This window comes from Anarhichas minor, unplaced genomic scaffold (assembly GCF_050575085.1).
Source record: "Anarhichas minor isolate MPS153535 unplaced genomic scaffold, ASM5057508v1 ptg000053l, whole genome shotgun sequence".
Taxonomy (NCBI): domain Eukaryota; kingdom Metazoa; phylum Chordata; class Actinopteri; order Perciformes; family Anarhichadidae; genus Anarhichas; species Anarhichas minor.
In genome coordinates, this window is record NW_027466499.1 from 655,001 (window position 1) to 671,169 (window position 16,169).

The window sequence follows — 16,169 nt, forward strand, 5'->3', positions numbered from 1 at the left end:
AAAAGAAGCAATTTTATTTTTAGCAACAGCAGCAACACAAGTTAAATGGTAGTCAAACAATAAACAGATGTAGTTGTTTTAGGCCAGTGCCACCAAGGCTCTTCCTCCCAGAGAGACCCGCTGCTAACTGGAGAGGGTATTTTAAGGCAGAGCCACACCGGCACAGGTGTGGCTCATCCAGCAGACGAGCCTCCGATCAGCACCTGTAATGAATGAAACACAGGGCACCTAGTATATGATAGGAGGAGGAGGGTCGTCACAATATATATATATAGTATTTTCCAGCTTAATGAGTACTTTTTAAATGCTGGTAATACTTTTATGAAACTAACATGGTACTTATTAGTAAAGGATCTGACTGAAGCGTCCCTCTCAGCTGGACTTCCTCCACAACAAGACTCATTAGCATCCATTAGCATCCTTCTGACTAGCATTAGCATTGTGAATGGTGTCCCAGCATGCAGTCTGTCAGAGTGTGAACAGAAGACAGCAGGAGGACGTTTGGTTTAAAAGGGAGGAAGTCATCAACCGGACTCAGATCTTATGGTTTCATGTGAGAAGAGTTTTAATATATTAGATCTTAAGGTTTCATGTGAGAAGAGTTTTAATATATTAGATCTTAAGGTTTCATGTGAGAAGAGTTTTAATATATTAGATCTTAAAGTTTTATGTGAGAAGAGTTTTAATATATTAGATCTTATGGTTTTATGTGAGAAGAGTTTTAATATATTAGATCTTAAAGTTTCATGTGAGAAGAGTTTTAATATATTAGATCTTAAAGTTTTATGTGAGAAGAGTTTTAATATATTAGATCTTATGGTTTTATGTGAGAAGAGTTTTAATATATTAGATCTTAAAGTTTTATGTGAGAAGAGTTTTAATATATTAGATCTTATGGTTTTATGTGAGAAGAGTTTTAATATATTAGATCTTATGGTTTTATGTGAGAAGAGTTTTAATATATTAGATCTTAAAGTTTTATGTGAGAAGAGTTTTAATATATTAGATCTTATGGTTTTATGTGAGAAGAGTTTAATATATTAGATCTTATGGTTTCATGTGAGAAGAGTTTTAATATATTAGATCTTAAAGTTTTATGTGAGAAGAGTTTTAATATATTAGATCTTATGGTTTTATGTGAGAAGAGTTTTAATATATTAGATCTTATGGTTTTATGTGAGAAGAGTTTTAATATATTAGATCTTAAGGTTTCATGTGAGAAGAAGAGTTTAATATATTAGATCTTATGGTTTTATGTGAGAAGAGTTTTAATATATTAGATCTTATGGTTTTATGTGAGAAGAGTTTTAATATATTAGATCTTAAAGTTTTATGTGAGATGAGTTTTAATATATTAGATCTTATGGTTTTATGTGAGAAGAGTTTAATATATTAGATCTTATGGTTTCATGTGAGAAGAGTTTTAATATATTAGATCTTAAAGTTTTATGTGAGAAGAGTTTTAATATATTAGATCTTATGGTTTTATGTGAGAAGAGTTTTAATATATTAGATCTTAAGGTTTCATGTAAGAAGATTTTAATATATTAGATCTTAAGGTTTCATGTGAGAAGAAGTTTAATATATTAGATCTTATGGTTTTATGTGAGAAGAGTTTTAATATATTAGATCTTATGGTTTTATGTGAGAAGAGTTTTAATATATTAGATCTTAAGGTTTCATGTGAGAAGAAGAGTTTAATATATTAGATCTTATGGTTTCATGTGAGAAGAAGTTTAATATATTAGATCTTATGGTTTCATGTGAGAAGAAGTTTAATATATTAGATCTTATGGTTTTATGTGAGAAGAGTTTTAATATATTAGATCTTATGGTTTTATGTGAGAAGAGTTTTAATATATTAGATCTTATGGTTTTATGTGAGAAGAGTTTTAATATATTAGATCTTATGGTTTCATGTGAGAAGAGTTTTAATATATTAGATCTTAAGGTTTCATGTGAGAAGATTTTAATATATTAGATCTTAAGGTTTCATGTGAGAAGAAGTTTAATATATTAGATCTTAAAGTTTTATGTGAGAAGAGTTTTAATATATTAGATCTTATGGTTTTATGTGAGAAGAGTTTAATATATTAGATCTTATGGTTTCATGTGAGAAGATTTTAATATATTAGATCTTAAGGTTTCATGTGAGAAGAAGTTTAATATATTAGATCTTAAAGTTTCATGTGAGAAGAGTTTTAATATATTAGATCTTATGGTTTTATGTGAGAAGAGTTTAATATATTAGATCTTATGGTTTCATGTAAGAAGATTTTAATATATTAGATCTTAAGGTTTCATGTGAGAAGAAGTTTAATATATTAGATCTTAAAGTTTCATGTGAGAAGAGTTTTAATATATTAGATCTTATGGTTTCATGTGAGAAGAGTTTAATATATTAGATCTTAAAGTTTTATGTGAGAAGAGTTTTAATATATTAGATCTTATGGTTTCATGTGAGAAGAGTTTTAATATATTAGATCTTAAAGTTTTATGTGAGAAGAGTTTTAATATATTAGATCTTATGGTTTTATGTGAGAAGAGTTTTAATATATTAGATCTTATGGTTTTATGTGAGAAGAGTTTTAATATATTAGATCTTAAAGTTTCATGTGAGAAGAGTTTTAATATATTAGATCTTAAAGTTTTATGTGAGAAGAGTTTTAATATATTAGATCTTAAAGTTTTATGTGAGAAGAGTTTTAATATATTAGATCTTAAAGTTTTATGTGAGAAGAGTTTTAATATATTAGATCTTATGGTTTTATGTGAGAAGAGTTTTAATATATTAGATCTTATGGTTTTATGTGAGAAGAGTTTTAATATATTAGATCTTAAGGTTTCATGTGAGAAGAAGTTTAATATATTAGATCTTATGGTTTTATGTGAGAAGAGTTTTAATATATTAGATCTTATGGTTTTATGTGAGAAGAGTTTAATATATTAGATCTTATGGTTTCATGTGAGAAGAGTTTTAATATATTAGATCTTAAAGTTTTATGTGAGAAGAGTTTTAATATATTAGATCTTAAAGTTTTATGTGAGAAGAGTTTTAATATATTAGATCTTAAAGTTTTATGTGAGAAGAGTTTTAATATATTAGATCTTATGGTTTTATGTGAGAAGAGTTTTAATATATTAGATCTTATGGTTTTATGTGAGAAGAGTTTTAATATATTAGATCTTAAGGTTTCATGTAAGAAGATTTTAATATATTAGATCTTATGGTTTTATGTGAGAAGAGTTTTAATATATTAGATCTTAAGGTTTTATGTGAGAAGAGGAGTTTGCTCTCAGAGCAGTTTCCTCCCACCAGAAACTAAAAACCTTTAATCTGAAAATCACTGCTGACTCAGAGAGATAAAACCTCTAATCTGTGATAATTACAGTCCTGTTCAGTGTAATCGTCTTGACCCGAAGCCAAAACACCCACAGGCTTTCCTCTACAACTGATCTGTGATCTCTTTGAATCCAGACGTTCAGCAGTCGAGCTGCGTCGGAACAAACCTCTGAAAAATAAAAAAGTGGCTTTAATCCGATCTAATCCGGCTCCAGATTACAGCCTGAACTACCGTCCTCGTCTCCTCGTCTCCTGTCTCAATGCTAACAGAAGAGCAGAAGTATGAACAGATGCAGAAATGACTAGCGTTCGCTAATAAATCCTCTCGCATGGCTCATGGTTAGCTTAGCTTAGCAGAAACACTGGAAGCAGGGGGAAACTGCTAGCCTAGCTTCATCAGAAGAAACAAACAAACCACCTTCCAACAGCTCTGTATAAAACAAGAAAGAAGATCTTCTCTGTTCTATTGACCCGTCAGTCACTCCGTAATGTTTCTGTCTGATGAACGGTCTTTATTTACAACGATAATGATAAATGAGTTGTTGCTGGTCAGAAATAATAAAACTACATATTCTATAAAGGTAATATGAAACACAGTGGCTCGAGGCTTCAGGTGCTTCTCAACATACTGAGAGTCTCAATGCAGTTGTTGAAATGCATTGTGGGAAAAGGTGTTCAACAGAAAAGAGAAAAACAGAAGTTAATCAGATAAATGATGAAGATTACAGACGATCATCAGTTTAAAAACCTGCAGGTTCAGACACGAAACCGCACACACACACGGGTCCTGTGTGTGTGTGTGTGTGTGTGTGAGAACATCCTGTGAAAATCCATCTGGAGGCTGACGGAGCACTTCCTGTCAACACAAAACAACAGACAGAAGAAGATAAAGCAAACAAAAAAAAGAAAAGAGACAGAGTTGAGACTCGTTCAAACACAGAAGCTATTATTATTATTATTAATAATATTATTTATGAGTTATTTTAATGTGTTGAGTTTCTGTCCCCATAAAACGGGACATTTGTTTGTAAAATATAATCATACTGTCAATGATGACAATAATTAAAGGGTCATAATGACAATAATTTCAAAGGAGACTGTAAACGATTCCCTCTGACATATATCAGTAATAAATGGAAAGCTAATTTAATTGAAGGCATTATCTCAAACTTGATTCACTATTAGCTTTAGCTACAATTATACTGCTGACTCATCATTACAGGTTTGGCTCAGACTTGTTTAATGTTCATTAAACAAGTGGAGGAACAGGAAATGAGCCGTTAGCAGCCGTTAGCTTTGGAGCAAACGTTCCTGAACTAACGACCTCAGTTTTGATCTCTGAATCTCAAACTCAATTTAAACAGAGGAGGTCAAACTGTCCTGAAATTCTTTCCCATCATGCATCTCCCAGCTGGTCGGTGGCGTCCTCTGGGAGGGGGGGGGGGGGGGGTCGCTGCCTTGCTCCAGGGCACGGTGTTCTCATGGTTTCTATATTTTACTGTGTCAGCGGGGACGTTTAATGTTCCTGAACGCAGCTCAGGGCGGCGTGAGAGTCTGCAGAGGTCAGAGTGTGTGTGTGTGTGTGTGTGTGTGTGTGTGTGTATGTAAACTGTAGATCAGACTCATGTGAATATTGTCTGAAGGATAACTGCTTTTAGATTTACGTGTTAATGTTCATGTCACATCAGACAGACTGCCAAAAGTAATACATTACACTAAAATATAGATATATACATACGTGTATATATCTATGTACTGTATATACGTGTATACATATACTATCAATACTATTAAGAAGGTTTATACGTTAAAGTTTTATAAGATAGTATACGTGGTATACTATCTATAACATGTTCTATACTATATCTGTATCTATATGTATATAGATACCCACGTGTGTGTGTGTGTGTGTGTGTGTGTGTGTGTAAAACACAACCACCAAGCCCGACTCTATTTGAAGGTCTCGACACCTCAGAGATTATCATTAAGTGTGGAACCATCTCCAGAGGAAGTGGAACAACACAGCTGACCGATAAGGGCGTGTCCTCCTGCTGCTCCATAGCAACCGACTCATTATGCGCAGGCAGCCCAGGAGGGTCTGTTTTATGGTGAACTTTATTATTTGTTAATTTAGATTTATTACCTCAGTAAACATTGTAAACATGAGTTTATGGTCTCAATCTCTAGTTTCAAGTCTTCTTCAATACAGCATGATGTTCATTTAGTACATTATGGTCCATTTAGAGTCAAACAGACCATAAAGCAGGGGATGCTTTAGGGCGGGGCTACACGTTGATTGACAGGTCTCTACCAGAGCGTTGTCTGGTTTGGGAGTTGCCCGTGTTTTTTGTCTCACAACTTAATCCTTTCACTGTGTTTTCACTTCATCAGAGTTAATTGTAACATTTTGGGCGTGTCAATTGTGGTTGCAAAAAGACAAGATGGCGACGAACAAAATGCTGAACTCGAGGCTTCAAAACTGCAGTCCACAAACCAACGTGTTACGTCACGGTGACTCCCTCCACTTCTTTAATACGGTCGAAGTTGTGAACACACACTGGACGGCATCACCCAGATGTGTCGGTCACCGTGACGAGGAAACAACACTTGTGTTTAGTATTTTTAGTTTCAAATCATAATTGAAGCTTTTCTGTTTTGTAGCCTGTTGTGACCGTTCAGCGTTCATAGAGTTTATCAGTGTTCCAAATGTTCATTATTTTATATCGAAAATATACAAAGTACCAAAGTTGCCAGAGGGCTGAATGCTGTTTCCTCAGCAGGAAGATGTAGTTTCTTTGACACTTGAACTAGAACAAACAGATCCTTGTGCTCTTGGTTTTCCTGCTGTAACTTGTAAACCCGGGTATAAACCAAACCGACTGTTTGTTTTTCAAGTTTACCATAAACGTACCTTCATTTCACTGTTTCCTGGAGGAGCCTCAGGGAGCAGAGAGCCTTTCTGTCCTCATCTGACAGTCCACAGCATGAACCGGTACCACTTCTCAGTCCGGTTCCTGATCCACAAGTTTAAACAGAAAAGCTGCTGATGATGGAGAACTACCTTCTGCCAAAACACAGAAAGTTCATTATATTTTTTTCAGAGTCGTTTGTGTCACGTCGACCAACCAGAGTGACGATTTCACTGAAACTGAGAATATTAAAAACATGTTTGTTTCTTTCCTTCCCTTGCTTCCTTCATTCCTTGCTCTTCTCTCCGTCCCTACATCGTCTAAATTGAGAAAAACAAACGCATACTAATTAAAGTTCTTCATTGAATGTGAAAACATGCAGCACTTTTCATTCATTAAGTATTTCATTCACAGTAAAAAAAACTTTATATCATATAGGCAATTTATTTTTTGAATTACCAGAAAACAAGCTATATTCATATACTGCACACGTGCAAGCTCATACATGAATGTGTCCGCCTGCAACAATAAAGTGTGACGGCCCAGGGCCATCAGGAAGATTGGAGGCAGCTGGCCAATGCCTTCGCCCTACAAGACCCGCCCCATCCGGAGGAGGGGGGAGGCTTCTTTTCCCTGACACCTGGTGTGCTACACGGAGTGTTTAGAGGGAGCAGTTACACCGTCTGGGATGCTGCGAGAATGCTCTCCTGTTGTGCACTCTGAACTGTCCCGACCTTTTTCTAATAAAGGTGGTTTCTTTATTTAGCACCGTGCCTGAGTTTTCGTTACGTTTTGTTGTGGTTCAAGAGCCAGACCATAACAAATTGGGGGCTCGTCCGATTCGGAAACTTAAGTGGTGACGTCAGGTCCGGGGATTCCGGGTTTTCTTTGCGCTCGTTGTGGAAACTCTCGTAGCGATGAGTTGTTTTCTCATATTCTGTGTTTTTGGTTAATGCTATCGGCTTAATTTGGTCTGTTCTGCAAAAAAGGCACGGGTTTTGACCTCTTTGTGGCACAAATGTTAAATTGACTCCCCTGTAGGAACATCGCGTTTCCCATTTGGGATTCGTTTGCGGCTAAATGTAGTGTGGGGTGAAAGCGGTTGCGAGCAGTTGTCTCGGGAGCACGTCCGTAGTGTTGGCATTGTTGCCAGCTTGCTGGTCGCTTTGTCATACTACCGGGTTTTGGTGCATAAATACCCGCCGTCAGTAGCCCTTGAAGACTAGGGTCGAGTTTATGTAGATCTGGATAGGCAGTTAGAGGGGATGCTCAATTTACTTAATTGCTCCGATACTTTCTTTGGGCACGGGTAAGGTCAATACTGTACGTTCTTTTGATCTCCGGGGATTTTGTGCATTGGTCATTTGTGCGTCATGGCGGGGGTGGATAACTTCATTGAAGCCCCGTCCGAGGCATTGTTAGATCAGTGTACAAAGGATCAGTTAATAAAGATAGCCGACTACTATAAAATAGATGTGGGTGCTAAAAGATTAAAAGAAAATGTTAAGGCTATTTTGAGTGCAAATTTGTATGACATGGACATTTTGACACTTCCTAAACCGTCACCTACGGCCATTAACCTAACTGGGGCTGCTGTTGTTAAGGAGTCGCTCCCTGACTTAACTTTAAACTTTGAACAACAGAAAGAAATGTTGATGTTAAGAATGCAGCTGGAGAAAGAACGGGATTTGGAATTGGACAGTACGACAGCAAGCAGAGTTAGAGAAAGCGGTGGCATTGGAACAAATGCGACAGCAAACGGAAAGGGTTAAGTTGGATTTAGAAAGCGAGAGACTGAAGCTGATGGGGGAAGGTAAATTGGGTGATAATTCACGGAGTGAAGAGTCGGCCCGGCGTGATGATTCACATGAGATTTTGAATAATTTACGTTTGGTGCCAAAGTTCAATGAGAGAGATGTTGAGACCTTTTTTACGATGTTTGAACGTGCTGCAGACATGAGGGACTGGTCAAATGCGGACCGCACAATATTACTGCAGTGTGTATTGACGGGGCGCGCTCAGGAAGCCTTCTCTTCGTTGACTACAGGTGACAGTTGCGATTATGTAAAGGTTAAGGCTGCGGTTCTAAAGGCGTATGAATTGGTCCCTGAGGCTTACCGTCAGCGGTTTAGAAGTTGGAAAAGAGGGGACAGGTCGCATCTTGAGTTTGCCCGTGAGTTGGGGACTCAATTTAGCCGTTGGTATTCTGCGTCGGATGTCAAAGATTTTGATGATCTGTGTAACCTGATGGTGCTTGAACAGTTTAAAAACTCAGTCCCAGAGGTAATTGCGATGTACATCAGTGAGCAAAAGGTGAAGACTGCAGGTGAGGCTGCTGCGTTGGCAGATGATTATGTTTTAACCCACAGAAGTAGCGGCGGGGATCCACGCGCTTATGGCTTTGCTGGTAGGAAAGTGGTCCTGCCCGGTATTTCTCTGGCCGTTCTGGTGGAAATTTTCGTTCGGAACAGAGAGCTGACCGTGGTGTCCGTACCTCTGACGACAGTTGTCATTTCTGCCATGAAGTAGGGCACTGGAAAAGAGACTGCGCTTTGCGCAAGTCGCAGAACAGGTATAATGGCGCGCAGGTGAAACCAGCCGCGCTGGCTGCGCCAGTTTCCAAATTGGTTATTTCGGACAATTTGAGTAATCTGACATCTCTCACAGAAAAGCCCGATTTGACTTCATTTTTGCCTTTTATCACAAAAGGACATGTGGCTCTGGTGGGTACTGACAAGAAGGTGCCGGTGACCATATTGCGTGACACTGGAGCATTTGATTCATTTATCCTGGCGTCTGCTCTGCCTTTTTCTGCGGAAACTGACACGGGTTTCTTTATACCGGTATTGGGTATGGGCATGTCTGTTTTTCAGGTGCCAATACATAAACTTGTGCTCCACTCGGATCTATTTGAGGGAGAAGTCGCAATGGGGGTACGCCCTGCTCTACCTATAGATGGCGTTATGCTGGTTCTGGGTAACGACGTGGCTGGGGCACGTGTCTGGCCTGATGATCCAGCTCAACCGGTACTTGTCCCGGTACCGCTGGGTAGTAAAGGCCCTGATGAGAATGAGAAGCGGTATCCGGATGTATTCCAGGCTTGCGCCGTGACGCGCGCCATGACTGCGGCCGGTCGCAGTATCGGAGTATATGCTGAAGAACGGTATCGCTGAACCGTCATCCTCAAGCTGGGCATCACCTTGTTTGCTCGTACCAAAAGCGGACAATACCCCTCGGTTTTGTTCGGATTTTAGGAAAGTCAACAGTGTCACTAAACCAGACTCTTACCCCCTACCTCGCATGGATGATTGCGTTGATCAGGTTGGTGCTGCAAAATACATCAGCAAATTTGATCTGTTAAAGGGTTATTGGCAGGTCCCTTTATCCCAAAGGGCACGTGAAATTGCAGCGTTTATTACTCCAACTGGGCTGTATTCTTACTCTGTCATGCCTTTCGGGTTGCGAAACGCACCTGCTACGTTCCAACGACTTATGAATATGGTTGTTCGTGGGTTAGAAGGCTGTGCAGTGTATATAGACGATGTCGTCGTGTACTCAGATTCGTGGTCTTCACACATGGAGCGTGTAAAAGCGTTGTTCGGTCGCTTACTTGAGGCTCGCCTTACCGTTAATCTGGCGAAGTGTGAGTTTGCAAAAGCAACCGTGACATACCTGGGTCGACAGGTCGGGCAAGGAGAGGTGCGCCCTCTGCGGGCAAAGGTGCAAGCCATGGACCGGTATCCGCCGCCGGCGACAAAGAAAGAACTGATGAAATTTTTAGGTTTGGTTGGTTATTACAGAGCTTTCTGTCGTAACTTTTCGACTGTAGTGGCGCCGCTGACAGACCTACTGAAGGGTAAGGTAGAGTATATTTGGTCCGCTGGTTGTCAAAGGGCTTTCGATGCTGTAAAGCTGATCCTTTGTGATTCTCCGGTTCTCGCTGCACCACGAATGGATAGCAGTTTTAAGCTGCAAGTTGATGCCAGTCATGTGGGTGCAGGTGGGGTGCTGATGCAAGAGGACGAATTGGGTATTGACAGACCCGTGAGTTTCTTCTCCAAGAAGTTCAACAACCACCAGTTAAACTATTCCGTAATAGAAAAAGAAGCTTTGGCGTTGATTTGGTCGTTACAGCAGTTTGAGGTGTATGTGGGTTCAGGGCCTGTGGTAGTTTACACGGACCACAACCCTTTAACATTTTTGAACTCACTACACTGTCCAAATCAGAGACTCATAAGATGGTCCCTGTTTTTTCAGGCATACTCTCTAGAGATACGTCACATTAAAGGGAAGGACAATATTGTTGCTGACGCATTATCCAGGGCCCCATGTCAGTAATTGTGCATCATGTTTCTTTCAACTTTGTTGTCTGTCTCTTTTAAAGATTGCTTCAAGGTACCAGTAGCTGAGATGGGAGATGACGAAGTAGCTGAAGGACTGAGATGTGGGCATGGGTGATGTCCAGGGGCCTGTGGGGACCCTGTCTTTATGGGGGGGGGGGGGGGGGGGTGTGAAGGCCCAGGGCCATCAGGAAGATTGGAGGCAGCTGGCCAACGCCTTCGCCCTACAAGACCCGCCCCATCCGGAGGAGGAGGGAGGCTTCTTTTCCCTGACACCTGGTGTGCTACACGGAGTGTTTAGAGGGAGCAGTTACACCGTCTGGGATGCTGCGAGAATGCTCTCCTGTTGTGCACTCTGAACTGTCCCGACCTTTTTCTCATAAAGGTGGTTTCTTTATTTAGCACCGTGCCTGAGTTTTCATTACGTTTTGTTGTGGTTCAAGAGCCAGACCATAACAAAAGAAACATTATCCACTGTTGCAATTTGTTGATAAACTATGAAAATGCAAACACTCAAATAACGGTTTGTGTTGGAGACAGAACGCAGGGAGGAAATGAAGAAACGTACGTTATAGTTCATCACGTGACGCACGTTAGAGCTACGATACGTCAACGGCTGCAGAATAAATTCACCGCCACAATTGAATATGTTTTAAACACAACCACTCATTCCTTGAGTTTACCAGGACTTTCAATGACTATATTTTACCATGACCATGGGAACCCTGGAAGAACCTTCAGTCTTGTCCACAGTGTCTAGTTGTTAAATGTGTATCTGGCTGCTCCTCTGTGTGTTGGACTCCTGTTTTCTTACGCGACAATCCTTCAGAACAAACTAAACAGTTTCTCTCCTGATTGGGTTTTACTGTGAAAATGCAAAACCGCCAAACCGACTCATGGCCGAATCCTTTATGACACACTGAAAGGTGAAAGGTTATTTTCTCCTGTGTGGATTGTCACACTACATTACATTACATTACAGTCATTTAGCAGACGCTTTTATCCAAAGTGACTTACAATTCAGAAATCACACCGTAGGAACAGCTACGGGAGCAATTTTGTGTTAGTTGTACCTTCTGTCTAAATCTTCTGCCACACACTGAACAATTGAATGGTTTCTCTCCTGTATGCATTCTCATACACCTCTTCAGATGTGTCTTGGTTCCAAATATTTCACTGCAAAGTCAAACGTTTGTCTCCTGTGTGAGTTCTCATGTGTGACTTCAGATGCGTGTTTCTCAAAAATCTTTTATCACAAACTAAGCAGCTGAATGGTTTCTCTCCGGTGTGGATTCTCATGTGTAGCTGTAAATGTCCACTCTGTGAAAACGATTTCTCACAAACTGAGCAGCTGAATGGTTTCTCTCCGGTGTGGATTTTCATGTGTTTCTGTAAATCTCCATTTAGTGTAAAAGATTTTTCACAAACTGAGCATCTGAAAGGTTTCTCTCCTGTGTGAGTTACCATATGCGTCTTCAGATATGCGTTTCTGAAAAATCTTTTCTCACAAACTGAGCAGCTGAATGGTTTCTCTCCAGTGTGGAGTCTTATGTGTATCTGTAAATCACTATTCTGAGTAAAAGATTTCTCACAAACTGAACATCTGAACGGTTTCTCTCCTGTATGAGTTACCATGTGTCTCTTCTGATGTGTGGAATTAGAAAATCTTTTATCACAAACTGAGCAGTTAAAAGGTTTCTCTCCTGTATGAATTTGTGTGTGTCTCTTCAGACAAGTCTTGGTTCTAAATCTTGTCCCACATTCAGAACAGCTGAATGGTTTCTCTCCTGAGTGGCTTCTCATGTGCCTCTTCAGACCCCTCTTTAAGTTAAATCTTTTACCACACTCAGTGCAGCTAAATGAATGAAGTTCTTTGGTCTCCGTCAGGTCATCACTGTCCACAGGTTCAGAAGAGTCTCCAGTCTTCTCATCAGTATTTGTTTCTGGATGTCTATCTGGATCTGAGTTCCTGTCTGGTTCTGGTCCTCCACAGTCCTCTCCATCACCTTCTGTTTCCATCTGTTCAGTTTGTCTTTGATGAAGCTGTGAGGACTGAGCTTCCTCTTCATCATCTTCACTCTTCACAGGACTGAATGAGAACTTGGTGATATCAGCCTCCTCCAGACCTTGAAGCTGCTCTCCCTCCTGACTGGTCCAGAGTTCCTCCTGTTCCTCTTTAATGTGTGGGGGCTCTGGGTCCTCCTGTTCCTCTTTAATGTGTGGGGGCTCTGGGTCCTCCTGGTCCAGACTGGAGCTCCACTCCTGCTGCTCTTCTTTAACCACCAACAGCTGCTGGACGTCTGCAGGACAGAATGAAGTACTGATCACCTCTCAGACTAAACTTAAACCAATAACAATAATTAATTGTAGTTCAGTGTGGCTTTGGCACAGAGCACACTGTATATTATCCATCGGGCTTAATAATCAGAATGATCACACACACGACTTGGAGATATTCAGTCAAAGGCATTGTTAGACCTCCTGTCTGTCTCTGTCTCTCTCTACACACATGATATTCAAGGAAAGATCATTAGACCTCCTGTCTCTCTCTCCCACTCACTCAGTCCATCTAACTGTCTGTCTGCCTGCCTGCCTGTCTCTCTCTCTCCCTCTCTGTGTCTCTCTATCATACAGTCATTCAGGTCTTAGATATTTTTAGAGGACTCTTTCCCCCCCCCCCCCCCCCCCCCATTTCAAATTAAAAGCCCCACAGAATGAATTCTAACTGGAATGCTTGTGATGAAGCCTCTCATTTTAGTGTCAAACATTATGATTCTGTCTCCTCTCCCCCTCTCTCACCCACCCAGTCCCACCCTTTCAAAATAAAAGCCCCACAAATACAAGATTCAATCCAAGAGTATGAATCTAAAATGCAGAAAAGAGAGTAGCTCTATCTCAATTGAACCTGAACGACACTACCGGTAACATTGGCGTGTGTATATATTGCGATTTCTTCGGGCAGTAGAAGCCACACTGTCAAAATTTCTTTAGGAATTTTCTAGTTATTATTATTATTAAGCCCGCAGGATTACAGTCAGTGTGCTTTGGCACAGTTTGTGCTACAAAGCCACACTGAATAATATTTCAACTTTTAAACTCCCTTAAATAAAACAGTTCAGTAGAATAACTTCATATTTTATTTTAATTAGATTTCATATAATGTGCAACATGTTGTTGTTTTTGACTTGTTATATTAAATTAGACACATTATTGATTAACTGTTGGTCTCTTTGTGATTTTTGGGCCATCCGAGCACCCGTACCGTAGCACCACGAATAGACGAGCATTCAATTTCAAGCGGCGGCTCACTTTACCGCGGCGTTCAGTTACCGTAAAGTGTAGAATAGAGCCGCTCTCCTGTTGTACTGGCGGCTGATGTGACGTCAGCTTAAACAGAGAGAACAAGAAGATGTGAAGAGAACCAACCTGCTCTGTGTAACCGAAGCTGAGGGATGAAAACAGCGTCCAGTAGTTTCCGTTGTCGCTCGTTCTCCTCTTTTGAACGAGAGAGTTCCTCCTCGTACTCTGCTATCGTTCTTTCAAACACACCAAATATCTCTTCAGCAGCCGCAGTTAGTCGCTGGTTGACTAAACATCTCAGCATTTGGACTTTAGACATGTTCTCACAACCACACAAACTGCGTCACAAACACCGTTTGCTCTCATTAAACTCTGACTAGCGCTGTGTGGATCACTTCCGTCCCAACTAGCATGCTAAGCTAACTCCAATAGCTTTGTAGGCTACCGGGAGATGAGTCAGAGGAAACACGTTGAGAGAAAAGTCCATTCAGAAGGTTTATCCGGACACACAGAGACCAAGATGGAGCTCACACACACTCAGTGAACACAACACAGAGACTCTGCTAACAGACTGTGAAGTTAGCCTCAGTGAACAATACAGCTTCCGGGGCACATCCGCTGCTGACTTTCAGAATAAAAGTCAGGAAGTCTTACTGAAATTACAAACTTCCTCATAAAAACACAGACAGGAAGATCATTTTCTTCTACATTTTGACAGTAACTGATCTTTGACTCATGGGCCGTTGCTACATTACATGCAGGTGTGAATACCTTAAAATGTTTAATTGGAGACTAAATACAACAGGAAGTCATAGAACATGTAGGTCAGGGTTCATACACATTTTGACCAATGGATTTCCATGACTTTTCCATGACTTTTCCATGACTTTAAACCAAATTTCCATGACCAAACATTTTGTGAAATCTCGGTGTATACATGAAAAAGTGAGAAAATATATTTAAACTAACAATGAGAATTCAAAGCATACAGTAAACCTTAAATGACACAAACGATTGAGAGACAATAGTTTGATTAAAAGAATAAACATTTATAAATATACTCTGGTTGACAGGCATTCATAACACTGACACATCAATAAGAGCTTTAGTAGGTAGCAGCATCCAGCTAGTGCACATGTTGCTTTCCCTTTGGTAGTGCACATTATTCATTGAACCCTGTTACTGTATGTCTTCATATTAACTTCCACTGTTACTGTACAGCTGGTAGAATTGTATTTGCAATTAATATGCATTCAATCCAGTTCAATTATTTAAATGAAAATGATAATCTACTCTGGCTAAAGTAGTTTATCAAGAGTAAAATAATAGCTGTGATCTATACACACCTCTGCATTAGCAACCTGCTGAAATGAAGGTACAGGTTCCTTAACCCTCTCATTACTTCAGGGTTCTTGAGAGCAACGTGGGACTGTTGGTCCACTGGCTGTGGTCATCACAGTGAACAGTGTGATGAGAGGACATGTGAGCCCTTGTTGCTGTAGTTCATCTCATGGAGCAGAGGCTGCATGTAGCATACCCTGCCTTATCAATGTATTTAAAACACCGTGACAGCAAGAAGCTGTACTCACGTCTGTTTAGACCTCCACCTTTATCCACGCCCAGCTCCACCTTTATCCAGGCCCAGCTCCACCTTTATCCAGGCCCAGCTCCACCTTTATCCAGGCCCACCTCCACCTTTATCCAGGCCCAGCTCCACCTTTATCCAGGCCCACCTCCACCTTTATCCAGGCCCAGCTCCACCTTTATCCAGGCCCAGCTCCACCTTTATCCAGGCCCACCTCCACCTTTATCCAGGCCCAGCTCCACCTTTATCCAGGCCCACCTCCACCTTTATCCAGGCCCACCTCCACTCACATCTCAGCCCTGCGTCAAGCTGCGCTACACAACCAGCCTCCTCTCCCTGAAGCTCTCTGACCTCATCATCTCATCAGTATCTGGGCCTCATGTTTCGTGGTGATGAAAGTTATTCTGACCACGAAATCATCCTCATTCTACTTTGAGTTAAAACAAACAACCTGCAACCAGATGCGCCGGTGTTCCGGTTTAACGTTAACGAGTGACCGCGTGAACTGAACCGGAACACGGGGGGGCTGCATGTTTCATCACGTTACGTTTTTTCCTTCTAAATCGCGATAATGACGAACGTTAACAGTCGACAGTTCCGCATGCAGTGGACGTTAACTTAACCCAGCAAGTCTGAACGGTAACGGAACATAACTCAGTGAACTGAAGGTCAGTCTGAACATCGTCTCTTTA

The 16,169-nt window shown here is 40.5% G+C and overlaps 1 protein-coding gene and 1 long non-coding RNA gene across 2 annotated transcripts in view; both read right to left on the reverse strand.

Moving 5' to 3' along the window:
• The window catches only part of LOC142931608 (uncharacterized), a 9,924-nt gene extending 9 nt beyond the window's left edge, over positions 1-9,915 (reverse strand). Inside the window, exons 1-4 of the long non-coding RNA XR_012947386.1 lie at positions 8,371-9,915; positions 6,255-6,572; positions 4,092-4,199; positions 1-203 (exon numbers count right to left, since the gene is read on the reverse strand). The exon at positions 1-203 is cut by the window's left edge and continues 9 nt beyond it. This is a non-coding gene — a long non-coding RNA (uncharacterized LOC142931608). The remainder of the gene's footprint in view (positions 204-4,091; positions 4,200-6,254; positions 6,573-8,370) is intronic.
• A 1,704-nt stretch (positions 9,916-11,619) lies between these two features.
• Positions 11,620-14,471, reverse strand: LOC142931585 (uncharacterized). Its single transcript, XM_076075581.1, has 2 exons — positions 14,019-14,471; positions 11,620-12,892 (listed from the first exon to the last, which is right to left on the reverse strand). The coding sequence occupies exons 1-2, from the start codon at positions 14,209-14,211 to the stop codon at positions 11,766-11,768; spliced, it is 1,320 nt and encodes a 439-aa protein (XP_075931696.1). The 5' UTR covers positions 14,212-14,471; the 3' UTR covers positions 11,620-11,765.
• Positions 14,472-16,169: the final 1,698 nt, after the last annotated feature.

Bases quoted from the DNA above. Each gene is read 5' to 3' on its own strand.
- LOC142931585 (XM_076075581.1), bottom strand. From the start codon at position 14,211: ATGTCTAAAGTCCAAATGCTGAGATGTTTAGTCAACCAGCGACTAACT. The intron at 12,893-14,018 runs GTTGGTTCTCTT...TCTGTCCTGCAG, and splicing joins GCTTCGGTTACACAGAGCAG to ACGTCCAGCAGCTGTTGGTG.